The sequence below is a fragment of the Nannobrachium achirus genome (genome assembly GCF_963921795.1).
Source record: "Nannobrachium achirus genome assembly, chromosome: 6".
NCBI classification, from domain to species: domain Eukaryota; kingdom Metazoa; phylum Chordata; class Actinopteri; order Myctophiformes; family Myctophidae; genus Nannobrachium; species Nannobrachium achirus.
Genome location: NC_137815.1, coordinates 55,187,620 through 55,202,860, shown reverse-complemented (window position 1 = coordinate 55,202,860; position 15,241 = coordinate 55,187,620). Strand labels below are relative to the sequence as shown.

The 15,241-nt window shown below is 42.1% G+C and overlaps 1 protein-coding gene across 1 annotated transcript in view; it reads left to right on the top strand.

The window, feature by feature from the left end:
- magi3b (membrane associated guanylate kinase, WW and PDZ domain containing 3b) overlaps positions 1-15,241 on the top strand; it is a gene marked incomplete at both ends in the record, with an annotated part of 266,704 nt that overhangs the window by 158,392 nt on the left and 93,071 nt on the right. The window contains one exon of the mRNA XM_080728681.1: positions 7,498-7,617. Coding sequence (XP_080584807.1) covers positions 7,498-7,617 — 120 coding nt within the window. The remainder of the gene's footprint in view (positions 1-7,497; positions 7,618-15,241) is intronic.

Genomic DNA, 15,241 nt, shown 5'->3' with positions numbered 1-15,241 from the left:
CCAGCTATGTCTTTGTGTTAGGGGGAGAAAAATCCCATGCAAAAGATCTACATTTGAAAGTAAATACCTGCATAAAAAGAACATCATTTAGTTTCACCATGTTATACTAAAGCCAGACCCAGTCCTTATTGCATAACTAGCCCAATCCGACCATAGTTTTAGGAATTTTTCCATTTGCAGGCGGATTGAGAAGGTGATTTTCTCCATTATGTATATGTCATTCACTATATCCGCCCAATCCTCTTTTTTAAGAGGGTCGGGAAGTAACCAGTGTCTGGTGATGTTTTTTTTGCAGGCAAGTAGCAAAATATGAAACAGGTAGGTGTTGAGATGACCATTGTGGAAGTCAGTTTTCCCCAGTATGAAGATGTCAAATTGAAACGGTATTTTCACCTTAAACACGTCCTCCAGTGCCTTGTGTATTTCTGTCCAGAAAGGTCTTATTACCGGGCAGTCCCAGAATATATGCCAGTGGTTGGCGTTTTGATTGCCACACCGTCTCCAACACGTTGCGTCCTCCCCTGCAAAATGTCTCTTCTGCTTTGGTGTGATAAAGAATCTAATTAAACATTTCCAACCAAATTCCCTCCACGAATGGGAGTTGGTACATTTCCATTGGGAATCAAAACAACCACCCCATTCCTCATTTGATATCTCAAAGTTACCTTCACTTTCCCACTTGTTTTTCACATATTCTGTTGAATAACCCTTTTTAGACATAAGTCCACTATACAATCTGGAAATGATACCTCTGTTGGGACCTGAGGAGTGAGCGTCAATAATTACTCTCAGAATAGGATCCTCCAAATCTAATGATGGCTTAACCTTTTGGTTAAAGTAGTCTCGTAATTGCAGATACCTGTAAAAGTCCTCCTTTTCCAAATTATGTTTTCTTTTTAGTGTCTGGAAATCTCTTAGTTGACCTTTTCCAATTATTGAATAATATGTTGTTATTCCTTTAGACTGCCAGTGTTTAAATCTACAATCTAATTGATTGGGTTTAAAATCAGGATCATATGCACACCATCTGATTATTCTGAGTATACTCCATAGACCATATTCATCTCTAACAGACTTCCAGACCTTTATTTGAAATTTTATCCAGGGATTTTTCTCTTTATCTATGAATTTAGATAGATCATTATTGCCAAGCATTGCTTTAATTGGGGGATCCTTGATTAGTGACACCTCTATATCCTTCCATCTGGCATGGTACCCTGGGTTACATAGATTAATCAATGGTCTAATTTGGGAAGAGTAGTAGTAATCTTTGAGGCATGGTACAGCCATTCCACCCTTATCTTTTGCTAATTGTAAAGTTTTGAACCTAACCCTAGGTTTTTTACCCTGCCAGATGAAGCGTGATATCATTTTATCCCATTCAGAGAATTGTTTTGTTGAGATCTCAACTGGAAGAGCCTGAAACAAAAACAGGAATCTTGGGAGGATGTTCATTTTAACAGTTTCAACTCTTTGCGTAAGGCTCATATAAGGATTGGAGTTCCACCTCTGGATATCGGATTTTATTTTCGCCAGCAGGGGATCATAATTTATTTTTTCCAATGTGGAAATGTCTTTGGGTAGCAGTATGCCCAAATATTTTAACGTGTTTTGTCCCCACTTCAAATTGAGTTTATCTTCTAATTGTTTTGTTGGAGCATAGTTTAGGGTCAGAATCTGAGTCTTCTGAACATTTAATTTATAGCCTGAGTATGTTCCAAAAGTGTCTAAAAGTTTAAACAGTTCAGGCAGTGACTCTGATGGTTGACTTAGGTATATCAACACATCGTCTGCGAATAACGCCGATTTGTGTTGTTCCCCTTTAATAGAAATGCCTTTGATGTTATCCGACTGTCTAATCCATTGGGCCAATGGTTCTATGAAAATCGCGAAGAGCCCAGGACTCAGCCCGCATCCCTGTTTTGTCCCGCGTTTTAGCTCAATTTTATCCGATAGATAACCGTTTACCTTGACTCGAGCAACAGAGTTGTCATATAATGTGTTAATTCCTTTAATGAACACCTCATGAAACCCCATCTTCTCCAGAACCTTAAATAAGAAGCTCCAAGACACAGAATCGAAAGCCTTCTCGCAGTCTAAACTGACCAGAACCGCCGGTATTCTATGATCCTGTATGTGGCTGAGTATGTGTAGGGAGCGTCTGATATTGTCATGAGTGGCTCTTAAAGGGATAAAACCTGTCTGGCATGTCTGACAGAGTGAGGAAATCACTGCCTCGACCCTCCTGGCAAGAATAGACGTATACAATTTATAATCAGTGTTAAGGACCGAAATAGGTCTATATGAACCACAGTCCAATCTATCCTTACCCTCCTTGGGTATTACTGATATAGTAGCCTCCCTCCACGATGGTGGGATTTTACCTTTTATTAAGGCCTCATTAAAAACCTTGACTAGACTTTGGATTAACTCTGGCCTGAAGGTCTTAAACCAGTCGGAACTAAACCCATCGGGTCCAGGCGACTTATTCGCTTTCAACCTGGAGATGGCGGCGTTTACCTCCTCTTCAGTTATTCTGGATACCATTTCATTACTTTGCCCTTCAGTTAGGGTAGGTAAATCAAGTGAGTCCAAAAACTGTTCAATTTCTTGCCCTTCTTTTAAAGGTGGCTGTGTATATAACTTTTTGTAAAACTTTTGAAAGGCTAGCTGTATGTCACTTTGTTTATATACAATGTTTTTGGAGTCAGGGTCTCTGATTTTGTAAATTGTATTATCCGCCTGTTGTTGTTTCAATTTTCTTGCCAGGAGTTTAGAGAAGTTAGAACCACATTCATAATACCTTTGTTTTGTGAATATCATCTTTTTTTCTAATTCTTGTGTGTAACAAATGTTTATTTGAGTCCTAGTTTCTTTCAATTTTGAGATGAGTTCCTGAGTTTGCTCCTCCTTATGTTTTGTTTCAAGCTCCTTCAATTTTCTGTTTAATTCAATTAGCCTCAATTGTCTTGCCTTCTTTTTAAATGCACAATATGAAATGATCTTCCCGCGAAACACCGCTTTAAGCGTGTCCCAAATAATTTCAGGCCCGACCTCACCGTTATCATTTTCTTCTAGAAACTTTTTTATTTCTTCCCTTATCTGGGTTTTGAAAATTAAATTATTGAGAATGCTTGAGTTTAACCTCCAAAGTGTATTTCTGGGGCTACCCGACAGTTGCAGTGAGAGAGAAAGAGGGGCATGATCTGACAAATCTATGTTTCCTATTTCACAGTATCGAACCCTGTGCCTATCTTTTTTGAAAATAAAAAAGTAATCTATTCTAGAGTATAGGGTGTGGGGATGGGAGTAGTGGGTATAGTCACGTCCCGTAGGGTAGAAGTCTCTCCAAAGATCTATAACTCCGAGCTCTGTCATAAGTACCTTTAATTTCCTATGCAGGGAGGTTTGAGTAAATTGTTTTGATGTGTCTGACCTTTGAAGCCTAATATTCCAATCTCCCCCAGCTATGACCAGACCTGTGGTGTCCGTCATTAAATCTAGCATTTTCCTGTAAAAACTAAAATCACTGCCTGGGGGGGCATACACATTCAGTAACGTGATTGGGTTACCGTCTATCTTGCCAGAGACTAGTATGTATCTTCCTTCTTTATCTTTTATTTCGGAAATTAATTCAAAGGGAATTTTTTGAGAAAATAAAATAGCTACTCCTCTCCTGTGCCCCGTCCTATAATATGAGTAATACACCTTGGAGAAACCCATTCTTTTCAACTTTTCATGTTCAGTCGAGTTAAGATGAGTCTCTTGCAAAAATACAATTTGTGCGTTCTCCTTTTTCATTTTACTCAGGATCTTACTTCTCTTGGCCGGACTTAAAATTCCATTTACATTAAATGAGACTATTTTCAAGTCCTGATTATTAGCCATGGTTCCCTTTAAGTGTTAGATTTTCTGTATATCTCCCCATAACAAAAACAAAACTCAAAACAATATGCTTCCCTGTACCTCTTACAAACATCACAAAACGGAAAAGAGAGAAAAAAGAAAAAGAAATGAATAGATTCATTTTACATTTTTCGTTGTCTTCCAAAAAAGAGGCTCTGTCTATTTGAGCCTTTGAGGGGTTTAAGACGACTAACTCCCCTGAAAGGGATGGCCTGCTCCTAACTAAGGTTAAAAGTAGGGCCCTTTGAAGTGACTGCATAAACGTGTGTGGTCTTGGTGTTGAAACATTGTGACCTTTACACTTTGATAGAAAATAAAAAATAAAATCTAAATAAAAGGAGACTTATGGCTTCCAATACTTTCTAAATTAAATCAAATCAATGGCCATTATTATTACAGGACAACAAATCCCTCATAAAAAACAAAAACAAAAACCAACAAATAAAAACCCCTTCAAAAACAAAACAAGAACTTTATCACGAACTTATCTGCAAAACCTTATTTTCTTGCACCAGTAGGACGTCGTTTGTACTGCTGCAGCTTTTGTATGGCAACGCTGGGTTTCTTTGCGTTGGATGAAGACTGGGGCGCCGATCGGTTCCTCCTCTTCTCTGCCACTTTCCAGTCTGAGAGACGCTGAAGTTCACGCTGGTCTGGGTTGGTTGCAGCTGGGATGATGTCGATCTGGAAACCCCTCGCGGCCATGTCCTCCGTCGCCTCTGCTGCGTTCTGGTACAGAACGGTCCCGTCGCTGTAGAATACCCTCATTCTGAATGGGTAGGGGGTTTGGAACTTTATTTTTTGATTTTTTAATTCTTTCTTTGCTCCAGAGTATTTTGCCCTCTCTTTGAGGACAGCAGGTGGGTAGTCATGGTCGACGAAAAAACGCTTGTCAAGGTAGAAGACCTGCTTTTTCTGCCACGCTCGGCGAATCACCTCTTCCTTCATTTTGTAGCTTGCAAACTTGGCGATGATAGAGCGCGGTTTAGCCTCGGGGTCTGTGGGCGCCGGTCCCAAGGCTCTGTGGCAACGTTCAATCCCCAGGTCTGTTTCAGCTGGGAAGTCTAATGCTAATTTCAACATGGTTTCAACAAAAGACCCCATTTCGTTGCCTTGTAGGCCAGCTGTTGCCTCTTCCGAAACACAATAAAGTCTTATGTTCCCCCTTCTTGCCCGTCCCTCGGCGTCGACCATTTTAGCTTCCATCTCCGCCTGTCGCTGCAGAAGCCGGTTCACCAGTACTGTTGTTGACTGTAGTACCGTTTCAACTTCGTCTATCCGGCTCTCTGCCTCGTCCATCCGTTTGTTGGTCTTGTTCAGCTCTTGTTTTATTTCAGCAAGCTGTGCCTTGTTGTCCTTTCTGAAGCCCCGAAGCTCTTTTAGTATGTCTAGTAGGCTTGGGCCGTCTTCCTCCTCCTCCCCCATGTCCTCATGGGGTTGGATCTCCGCGTCGCCGCCGCCGTTCTGGCCGTCGCCGTGTTCTGGCCATTCTTCCATATTTGTGGTCACGGAAGCATACGTTCTCCTTCTAGTAGATACCCCGCTGCTCATCACTTTGAATTAAGCACCCTTTGACTTTATTTAGATATTTACGAGGTTATTTCTTTATCACCGTCACGGAGCTCCACGTTCAAGCTGCCATCTTGTTTCGTGAACCGGAAGAACTCCCGGTTGCGTCTTTTCTATATAGTAAAGGGGACCCGGGTGTCATCCAAACCCAATTTAAGAGAAACTGCCGTCGCTCAAATCTCAAGGGCAAGGCACAAAGCAGATTCACTGCTCCTCGGCACCTACTACTCTACACGTGTCTAACAAGGCTGAAGGAAACTACATTGTTTGGGGTTTTATTGATTGCTGTGGAACAGTCTTACGGTCACATGTGCTATAAGCCTAAAACCAACTAATATAGTAGAAATATGTCAACAATAATAATGACGGCAGTTTTGTGTATTCATTTATTATAACAAATTGGGCAGGCCAAATCAATGGAACTACCTGTACTTCTTATTCAGCAGAGAAAATACCACAAGTCTGATCACAGGACTCAGGCAACCAATTAATGCCAAATATACTGGATTTCATACAGCTTTGGTTAAAAAAAACACTTCAAAGGACAACTTTTTTTTTTTTTTTACAAGGGTTCACATTTTAGATAGTCATTAGCTAAAAGAAAAGAAGAGTGTTAAAATGTTTTCATTTACTTCTTTCTATCGTTTTGGTGATTTTAATGATTTTGATTTGCATGCATGCCCCCAGGTTGGGGGCATGCATGCACGTGGCTAAATATATCTTTTTAGACACAATAAGCCCATTCCCAAGATGCACCGCAAAATGTCATGGGCAGATGTGACTTATGGGGGCTGGTGTAAATAGTAAGAAAGAAATCGCCGGCTTATTGTGTCTAAAAATACATATTTAGCCACTTTTATGCATGCCCCCACCCACTGAAATCAAAATACTAAAATCGCTAAAACAATAGAAAGCAGTAAATGAAAACATTTTAACACTCATCTTTTATTTTCTCTAATTACAATCTAAAATATGAACCCTTTGTTGTAAAAAAAAACAAAGTTGTCCTTTAAAGGACGTCTAGTGGATTATTATGTTTTTCTTTAAGATTATAACTTTTTTGTCTTTGCCTTTATTGATACATTTACAGTAGTCTGACAGGAAATGGGGAGAGAGATGGCGAGTGACACACAGCAAAGGTCGTCGGGATCGCCATCGACAGCCTAGGTGCCCGGACCGCTACCCTAGCTGTCCGGGACAGACCAAACTAAACATGGCATTCGTTTTTAAAAGGGGGCACTGGGGCACTCACATCCAGATAAGATTTTTTTTTAACTATAACTAGTGGCTTTTCTGCCTTTATTGTGCATAGTACAGTGAAGATAGGACAGGAAACGGCGAGAGAGAGAGACAGGTAATGACACGCAGCAAAGCCCACTCGGACTCGGGAGTCGAACACACAACTTGCATTAGAGCCTATGGGCCATATTATGATCCAGGTCTTATGCCTTATGCCTTAACTTCTTTGCCTTTTTTTACTATTTTGTTATTGTTTTTTAAATATTTCAAATAGCTGATCTGCAAGTTCACAACGTGCGGATGTAGATCAGCATTTGAAGTATTTAAAAATGTTTTTCAAAATAGTGAAAAAAAGGTAAAAAGAAGTTAAGGCATAAGGCATAAGACCTGGATCATAATAGGGCCCTATATGTAGTGTGCGCCTCAACCACTAGCCTCAGGATATGAAGGTTTTATCACAGCATGAATGTATGTGGTGAATCAGAATCAATTTGTGTTGATTGCCGTTTATCTGCTACATCTTTCTGGTCTGATAAAGGGAATGTGTGGATCTGACCTATAATGAATTCTGTCTTTATTAACACATTTTGTGAGCAGTTTCTCCTCGTTTATTGATGTACTCACACACATTGATCACCCTGTTAAACAGGCCCCAACACTTCCCTGTTAATGAAAGGCTTTGTGGTGAGGAATTTGAGTCCAAGCATTGAAAATAGCCATGCAGTCTTCTTGTGTAACATGTTGCCTTGAACCAATCTAGTGTTTTTATTGTGTTCTGGCCAGGCACCACACGGCTGCCCAGAGAGGGGGAGGTGCCAGGTGTGGACTATAACTTCATCAGCGTTGGAGACTTCAGGATCCTGGAGGAGAGCGGCCTGCTGCTGGAGAGTGGCACCTACGATGGTGAGCACATCACCCCATGATAGGAATACTGTATAGCAGGGGTCTTCAGCGTTTTCAGGCCAGGGACCCCTTAGTTGAGAGAGAGATGAAGCAGGGACCCTGCTTGTATAAAATTGTGTTATGTTCATAGATTTCTTAGAGAGCTTAGACTTGTTTGGCAGCACTGTCATCATGTTGGAGTACTGTATATTTTCAGACATTTAACCACTTGAACCGTCAAATACTTAGTATGCTCTTCTTTTCCCTCTACAAACCTCTTTGCCAAAAATAGCCGCTGTGAGGCGTTGTAAGCTTGTAGATCTGATATTTTTGGCCAATGTTCCACTCAGAATAGGGATGCTAGCCAGGGTTCAAATGGTTAATGTAAAAAACATGATCCTATCACACAAAAATTTGGCGGCCCCCCTATCTCTGAGGACCCCCTAGGGGTCCCGGACCCCCTGTTGAAGACCCCTGCTGTATATGGTTAGGGTTAACTGTATAGTATGCAGTGTGTGGCTGTTTGAGTGTGTACACTGCACCTACAGTATAGTATACTCTATGTGTGTTTGCATGTGTCACTAATAATGTGGAAAAATGGGAAATATAATAGATTTGCTGATAAACGTGAACAAAATGCTGCAATTTCAGCCACAACAACCACCTGTCTTGGCTGAGATAGGTGTTGCTGATGGGCCTCACCCTTTTTGGTGTGCGACATTTACAGTGGTCGTTAGCCGTTTTCAGCTCTATGTTTCCGTTCCTTTGTGCCTGGCAGATTTCCGCCCAGGAAGATTTGGTGCCAGTCAATGTGTCAGGGAACATTTCAGTTTGTTGGACTAATGGGGAACGTCCTGGTTGTATTTTTTTGCAACATTGCAATATTCTAGAAACCCTGCTACGAGGATACTCGTAAGGGCCACACTAGGGGGAGTATTTGAAGGTCACCCAGCATTTTCCAGGCAAGAATTAGCTGAGCGTTAGTGGGTGAGGCAAGGCTTGTCTATCATATTGTCTCTGTGGAGTGGAAAGCTTGTATTTCCAAAACCGGTACTTTTGAGGAAATGGAAAGAAAACCTGTGTTCCAATGAAATAGCAGATCTACAAGCTCACAACGTGACATGTTGTGAGCTTGTAGATCTGCTATGTTCACGTCTTTTGCGCCATATACTCGTGTAAGTTGTACGCCGAAGTAAGGCATTCATTTATGAAAAAACTAAAAAGTTTAAATATGTATGGGGTTTCTGCCCGACAGCAGTGATATCCTACTAGAACTAACACTATCCTCTATTGGTGGAAATGGAATTTTCAGTTTTCACCATAAAATTGCACATCTACTTTGGGTAACTTTCCTTTACCAGGTATCAGTGTCAGATGAGATTTTAATTTGTCTTTATTATAGAGTTTTACCTTTAAAATGGCTTTTATCAGATAATCCAAAGATGTATTTTGAGCTGTGAAATTGTGAAAATCCATTTCAGGTTCTATAAGCTGTATAGATGATGTGCCATTTCAATTTGGGATTTGCAGAATCTTTAGATGGTAGATCAGCTATTTTTGCTAGTTTGCTAGTAAAATAAGCTCCATTCTCCATAAAACCAGTAAGACTCCCTAATCGGGAGATAAGCGACCGTAGGTGGACGAATAGGTACCGGCCCCGGCTCTCCCGGACGCTCCTAGGCCGAGTTAGGGCATTTTATGTGAGCTGCAGTGGAGGGGGTCCTCCACTGGGGGCGCCACCACTTTTGCATCCGTTCTGGAGCACCAGGAGTGGGTGGTCCCCAGGAATTCCCCGTGAGCAGCCCCGTTGGGGTGGTCATTTGGTCATTTTTGCACATTTGGTCATTTTTTACATATGGGGGTCCCCCAGGGACCTGGGGGTCCCTGGGGCTCGGGGGGTCCTTGGAGGTTGTAGTTTGGCAGGCAAGGAGTGTGTGTGCAAAATCTGGCATGGATCGGGTCAACGGTTGCGGAGATATGAGCAGGGAAAAAGTGTGACGTGTGACGTGTGACCACATTTGGTCATTTTTTACATCTGGGGGTCCCCCAGGGACCTGGGGGTCCCTGGGGCTCCGGGAGTCCTTGGAGGTTGTAGTTTGGCAGTCAAGGAGTGTGTGTGCAAAATTTGGCATGGATGGGGGCAACGGTTGTGGAGATATGAGCAGGGCAAAAGTGTGACGGACGGACTGACTCACCCACGGACAGCCGGTGGAGGTTTTGGTAGTAAATGCGACCTACTGTACGGTCGCAAAACAGGGAATAAACCGGTGAAAAAAAATGCATTTGCAGTAAAAGCAGTAAATACTGAAGAGTTGAAAGGGCACTATGTAGTTCCAAAACATGTTGTTCTGACTCCAGTCATATTGCGTTCAGTCACATAATGTAACCCCCATATCGACGCTGTCAGATGGAAATTTTGTTTGTCCAAAACGGTTACTTTTTAGAAAATGGAGAACAGAACCTCTCTTCCAGTGTATCCAATGTAGTTATTATTAATTCACAAGGTATAATACTTAATACTTTTCATTGGTCCAATATGTATAAAACCCACAGGCAGACTTAACCACTTTCACACACACAAAAAAGAAGGTCTATAAGCTTGTAGATTGTCATAATATGGTGTCATACAAAAGTGGCAAAAATAGCCAAAGTAGGGCATTCATTTACATAAAAAGTTGTAATATGGAGATGCTGTATGAGGTTTCTGAAGGCCAGCAATGATATACTCCCATGCGGCACATGCTTACTCATACCTGCACATACCTGTACAGTATATAGGTAACATGCTTGGGTGACCCGCACACAACCACAGACACATGCTCACAGCTATATTATATTTTGCATTGGACAGACAACTATTCCACAATCTCCGACTGCTGTATAGAGTCTGGAAATACACCTCCAGAAGCCAGAGAAAGAAAGCTGTCATCTGTTCGTCATTTCGGTGGGACATCTTCTTTACTCTTTTGGCTCATTTTCAGCACATTTGCACGGACTGTATGACGGAAGCATTTAAAATGTGTTCCAGTCTGACTCGAGAGAGACTACTATTATGGAGCCAATGTAAGCCTGATAGAGCAGGCGTCTTCCTTGTTGTGGGCTTCAGTGAGATGTGACAAGCGGTATGGAGTGTATTGATCTGCCAAACCATGATTAAAGACTTGGTTGGAAGTGACACCCAGATTAGTGGGGATACTTAACAAGCTCTTGAGCTGAACAGCACTTCACAGCGGGAGAAGGTTGCTCTAAAACACACAACACACTGTGCATATCGACACTGTTGAGTGGGGGAAACCTTGTATCTCCGTATTTCAACTTTGTATGTTTTTTTTTCTCTCTCTGGACATTAATGCATTACTTCGTCACAGATCTACAAGCTTTCTTTCACTTTAACTTAATTACACTTGTCACAATGTGCAATAGGTTTAATTACTCGTGTTTTATAGATATTGAATAAATGAAAAGTATTAACAAGATCTTGTGACTAAGTAATACTATATTGGATGCATTGGTTTAAAAAAGAGGTTATTTTTTTATTTTCTGAAAAGTAACAGCTTTGGACCTACAAGGTTTCCACCCGACAACGACGATTTATGTGAGTGAGTGTATGTGTGCATCACTGACTGAAGGAAGTACACACACCTTTAAGTCGGGAAATGAAACTAATCTGGGGTTACTTAGATGTTTTGGTAAAAAGGCAGAAAGAAACATACACTGTTAGCAATGATTGACGCCTGCTCATGCAGAAAAGAACTGTGGACATAAAGGTACATTACACGTTACAATTAAAATGATCAGTCATACTGTACTTTGGTTCCATTATATTTTGCATTGGAGAGTGGTTGTTGAAAGAATTCAAAACTATTCTTATGTTTTCAAAATCTAACAGAATAGCAGATATACACAACTCAACACGTCACATGTGTTGGCTATATTTAAAATAAAATAGGCTTAAAGTGGTTAAACTGATTTTTATGCTATCTTAACTCATTTTGCTGGGGACACCCAGGGTTCCCTGTCTTTGCTAAAGTCTTCATATATTTATGTTTGTAGGCTACTGTACTGTATGTGTGTGTGTTTGTCCCAGACACATGAGTGTGTGTGTGTGTGCATACATGTGTGGCGGAGAGAGTCGCAGCCCCAGCCTGAAGCCTCAAAAGTCTAGTATGTGCTCTCGTTCCATAGGGATATATCCTTTGGAGTGATGGTTAAGATATTGGACTTTCACGCGGGAGACCCGGGTTCGAAGCCGGGTGGAGAGGTCCGGATCACCTCCGTTACATTGGTGCCGTGACCCGGATTCGGGCTTCCCCGTAGGAGGAGGTCAAAGGGGGGTGAGTGTGGCGGAGAGAGTCGCAGCCCCAGCCTGAAGCCTCAAAAGTCTAGTATCTGCTCTCGTTCCATAGGGATATCCCTTTGGAGTGATGGTTAAGATATTGGACTTTCACGTGGGAGACCCGGGTTCGAAGCCGGGTGGGGAGGTTCGGATCACCTCCGTTACACATGGTTCTCTGCATGTTTCTGTTTACATTCTATTTGTTTGTGTGTGCAAGTGTGCACATCTCACCCTCAGCCCGGGTCTGACTGTCTGTAGGTCGATTTGTCTTGCATTTATTTATTTTGTGTAGGCACTGGTGTGTGCATACATTTCTTTTTTTTTTAAATAATTTTTATCCCACGATTTTGTAACCCATTTTCACCCAGTGCCAATTGCCTATGTAATCCTGGGCTCTGCTCTCCCTCTGCCGCGTCAGGGGAGACAACGGACAAACCTCATGCTTCCCTTAATGCATGGGTAGTCTAAGTTGTTTCTTTTCACCTGGGATGGACGTAGCATGTGGAAGGAACACGTTATTCCAACCAGTTCCTTTCCCCTCCATCAGGCGCCCCGGCTGGCCAGGGGGAGGCATTATTGAGGCCACGATTACTGCATGTTTTTGCGAGGGTATCAACCCTAGGAGACGCGGGGAGAACATGCAAACTCCACACAGAAAGGCCCTATCGCCAACCCCACCTAGGGTGTGGGCGCTGATGACGCGGAGGGAGGAACACGCCCTCAGCACCCACAGCGTCCCCCGGCTGGAATCAAACCCAGGACCTTTTAGCTGTGAGGCGAAGCGCTAACCACTGCGCCACCGTGCCCCTTATGTACTTTACTAGCATATCCGTACATATAGACACATAGTTGCTGCCTGTACGTCGGGCAGAAACCTTGTATCTCCCTATTTAAAATGTAATTGGTTTATTAAATGAATGCTCTACTTTGTCGTACTACACAAAAGTTGCCAAAAATATCCGATTTACAAACGTACACACACGTCACATTGTGCTATTTTGGAAAATGTTTTAAAGTGAAAGTCTGTCAGTGGGTTTTATAAATATTTAACCAATCTTGTGACTGTCGGGCAGAAACCTTGTATCTCTAAGTTTCAAATTTGTACGTTTTTCCGTAAAGTAAAGCCCTGGTTCATCACACTAGAGACTAGACTATTGCACAAAACTAGCACGAGGCGTTGTGTGCTTGTAGATCCGCTATTTTCACTAGTTTAGATCATTTTTTAAACGATAAATACAAAACAAATGGTTTTGGACATACAAGGTTTCCACCTGACAACGACGATAACTACATGGGATCCATTGGAAGACAGGTTCTTTTTTTTCTCTTCTAAAAAGTAACCATTTTGGAGGTGAGAGGTTTCCACCTGACAGCTGGTGATCATGTATATACCCAATAAATCCACATCATGTGCTGCATGCCGCAGCACGGTGACCCCTCTGTCAGCCCTGTGAATCCCGCCAGCTGGCTGCACAGTCGCATAGAAGTCATGCTTTATTCATGGCTTAAAACCAGCCCCTCTGTATCCAAACACAACAAACACATACGCGAAGAAGGAGGGGGCCGTGGCTCGCTGCAAGCATCTGAAACCACCGGTGGAGCTATTTAAAGTAGATCCCCGCGCCTGGGGGTTTCCTTTACTGATGTAAAAAAATATATCTTATATATATATATATATATATATATATATATATATATATATATATATAATATATATATATATATATATATATATATATATATATATATATTGAAAAAACAAATAAATAAAGTAGATATCATTCTGGGGAGGGGATCTTTCTTTCTTTCTTTCTTTCTTTCTTTCTTTCTTTTTTCTTTCTTTTTTCTTTCTTTCTTTCTGTGGATGAGACGGTTGCAGTGGCTCCCTATACGCGCTCTTGTACTTGTAAGTAACCAGAACAAACATTGTTAACTCAGTGGAGATTTGTATTTTTATGACAGGGAGGCTCTCCTCTCCTCTCACACCCCCTCCCTTCAGTTGGAAGTTTGCCGGAAAGGGGAGGGGGGGGGGGGGGGGGGGGGGGGTGAGTTGCGGCGGCAGACACTGTCCTGCCACTCTATAATGCACGATAAGGCATGGAACATTAAGCACTTGCCCTCTCTGATTTGGGCCATGTGAGCATATTTGTGTCACGGGAGGATTGTAACGGAGGATTTCTCTCACCTCGCCCAATGATTATGGCAATAACACGATAATCTCCTCGCTCCCTATAAGCTCATTCTTTCACACGGCAAATCCACGCCACTGTGAAATGGGAAATGATTTCTCTAACATGTTTGAGGAGCAACCTATGGTCGTATGAATGGACCTTCTGGGCACCATTCTCCCCCGCTTATATTCAGCCGCGTCTCACACCGCCTATATGAGTGAGAATTAAAAGATAAAGTCAAATCCTCATCTGGAGAATGGCGGCCTTAAGGCTCAGCTGCTGCCTGTGCGTGGTATTGTTTCACATGTGTTACTGCATATGTGTTAATGTGTGTGTATTATTGCACATGCATAAGTCTGTGCATTTATCTATGTGTTTACATGTTCTTTTGTTCATGTACCGTAAGTGCAAGTTTGTGTGTAAATGGACTGTAGGTGAACATGCATTTGTGTGCATGCATTTGCCCAATCCGGTGTGGATAATTAAATTGTGTATTTGTGAGTGTTGATTTAGCATGCATGCAATGTACAGTGCAGTATACCTGTGTGTGTGTGTGTGTGTGTGTGTGTGTGTGTGTGTGTGTGTGTGTGTGTGTGTGTGTGTGTGTGTGTGTGTGTGTGTGTGTGTGTGTGTGTGTGTGTGTGTGTGTGTGTGTGTGTGTGTGTGTGTGTGTGTGTGTGTGTGCGCTTGTATTTGGGTACTGTATGTGTGTGTAAAATATCTAATCCTTTGTATTGTGGAGTAACGTTGACTCTGAGCCCTGTGAGGTGTTATCACTCTGGATTGACTGTACAGTAAGGTTCTTTACTTCACTGATAGCAATGTGGCACGAATGGAATTACAGACAAAAGCAAATGCACGCATGCACACACCCACACACTCATACACAAAACAGACCAAAACAACCTTCTTTGACAAGCTCCCAAAACAAACTGATACGACTACTTCTCGTCAACGCAGGGAATGTTCCCTTTTTAATCAATGAAGGGTGCTCCATTGCCGACGTTGCGTTCGGTGGCGGCTTCCAACCTCAAAATTCGCCCTGGTTCATTTTTTGACATGCTCCGACGCGATGTCATCAGACTAGCAGTGGATGACTGTCGAATTATTGAAGGTGGAAGGGACAGTAGCATAGTAG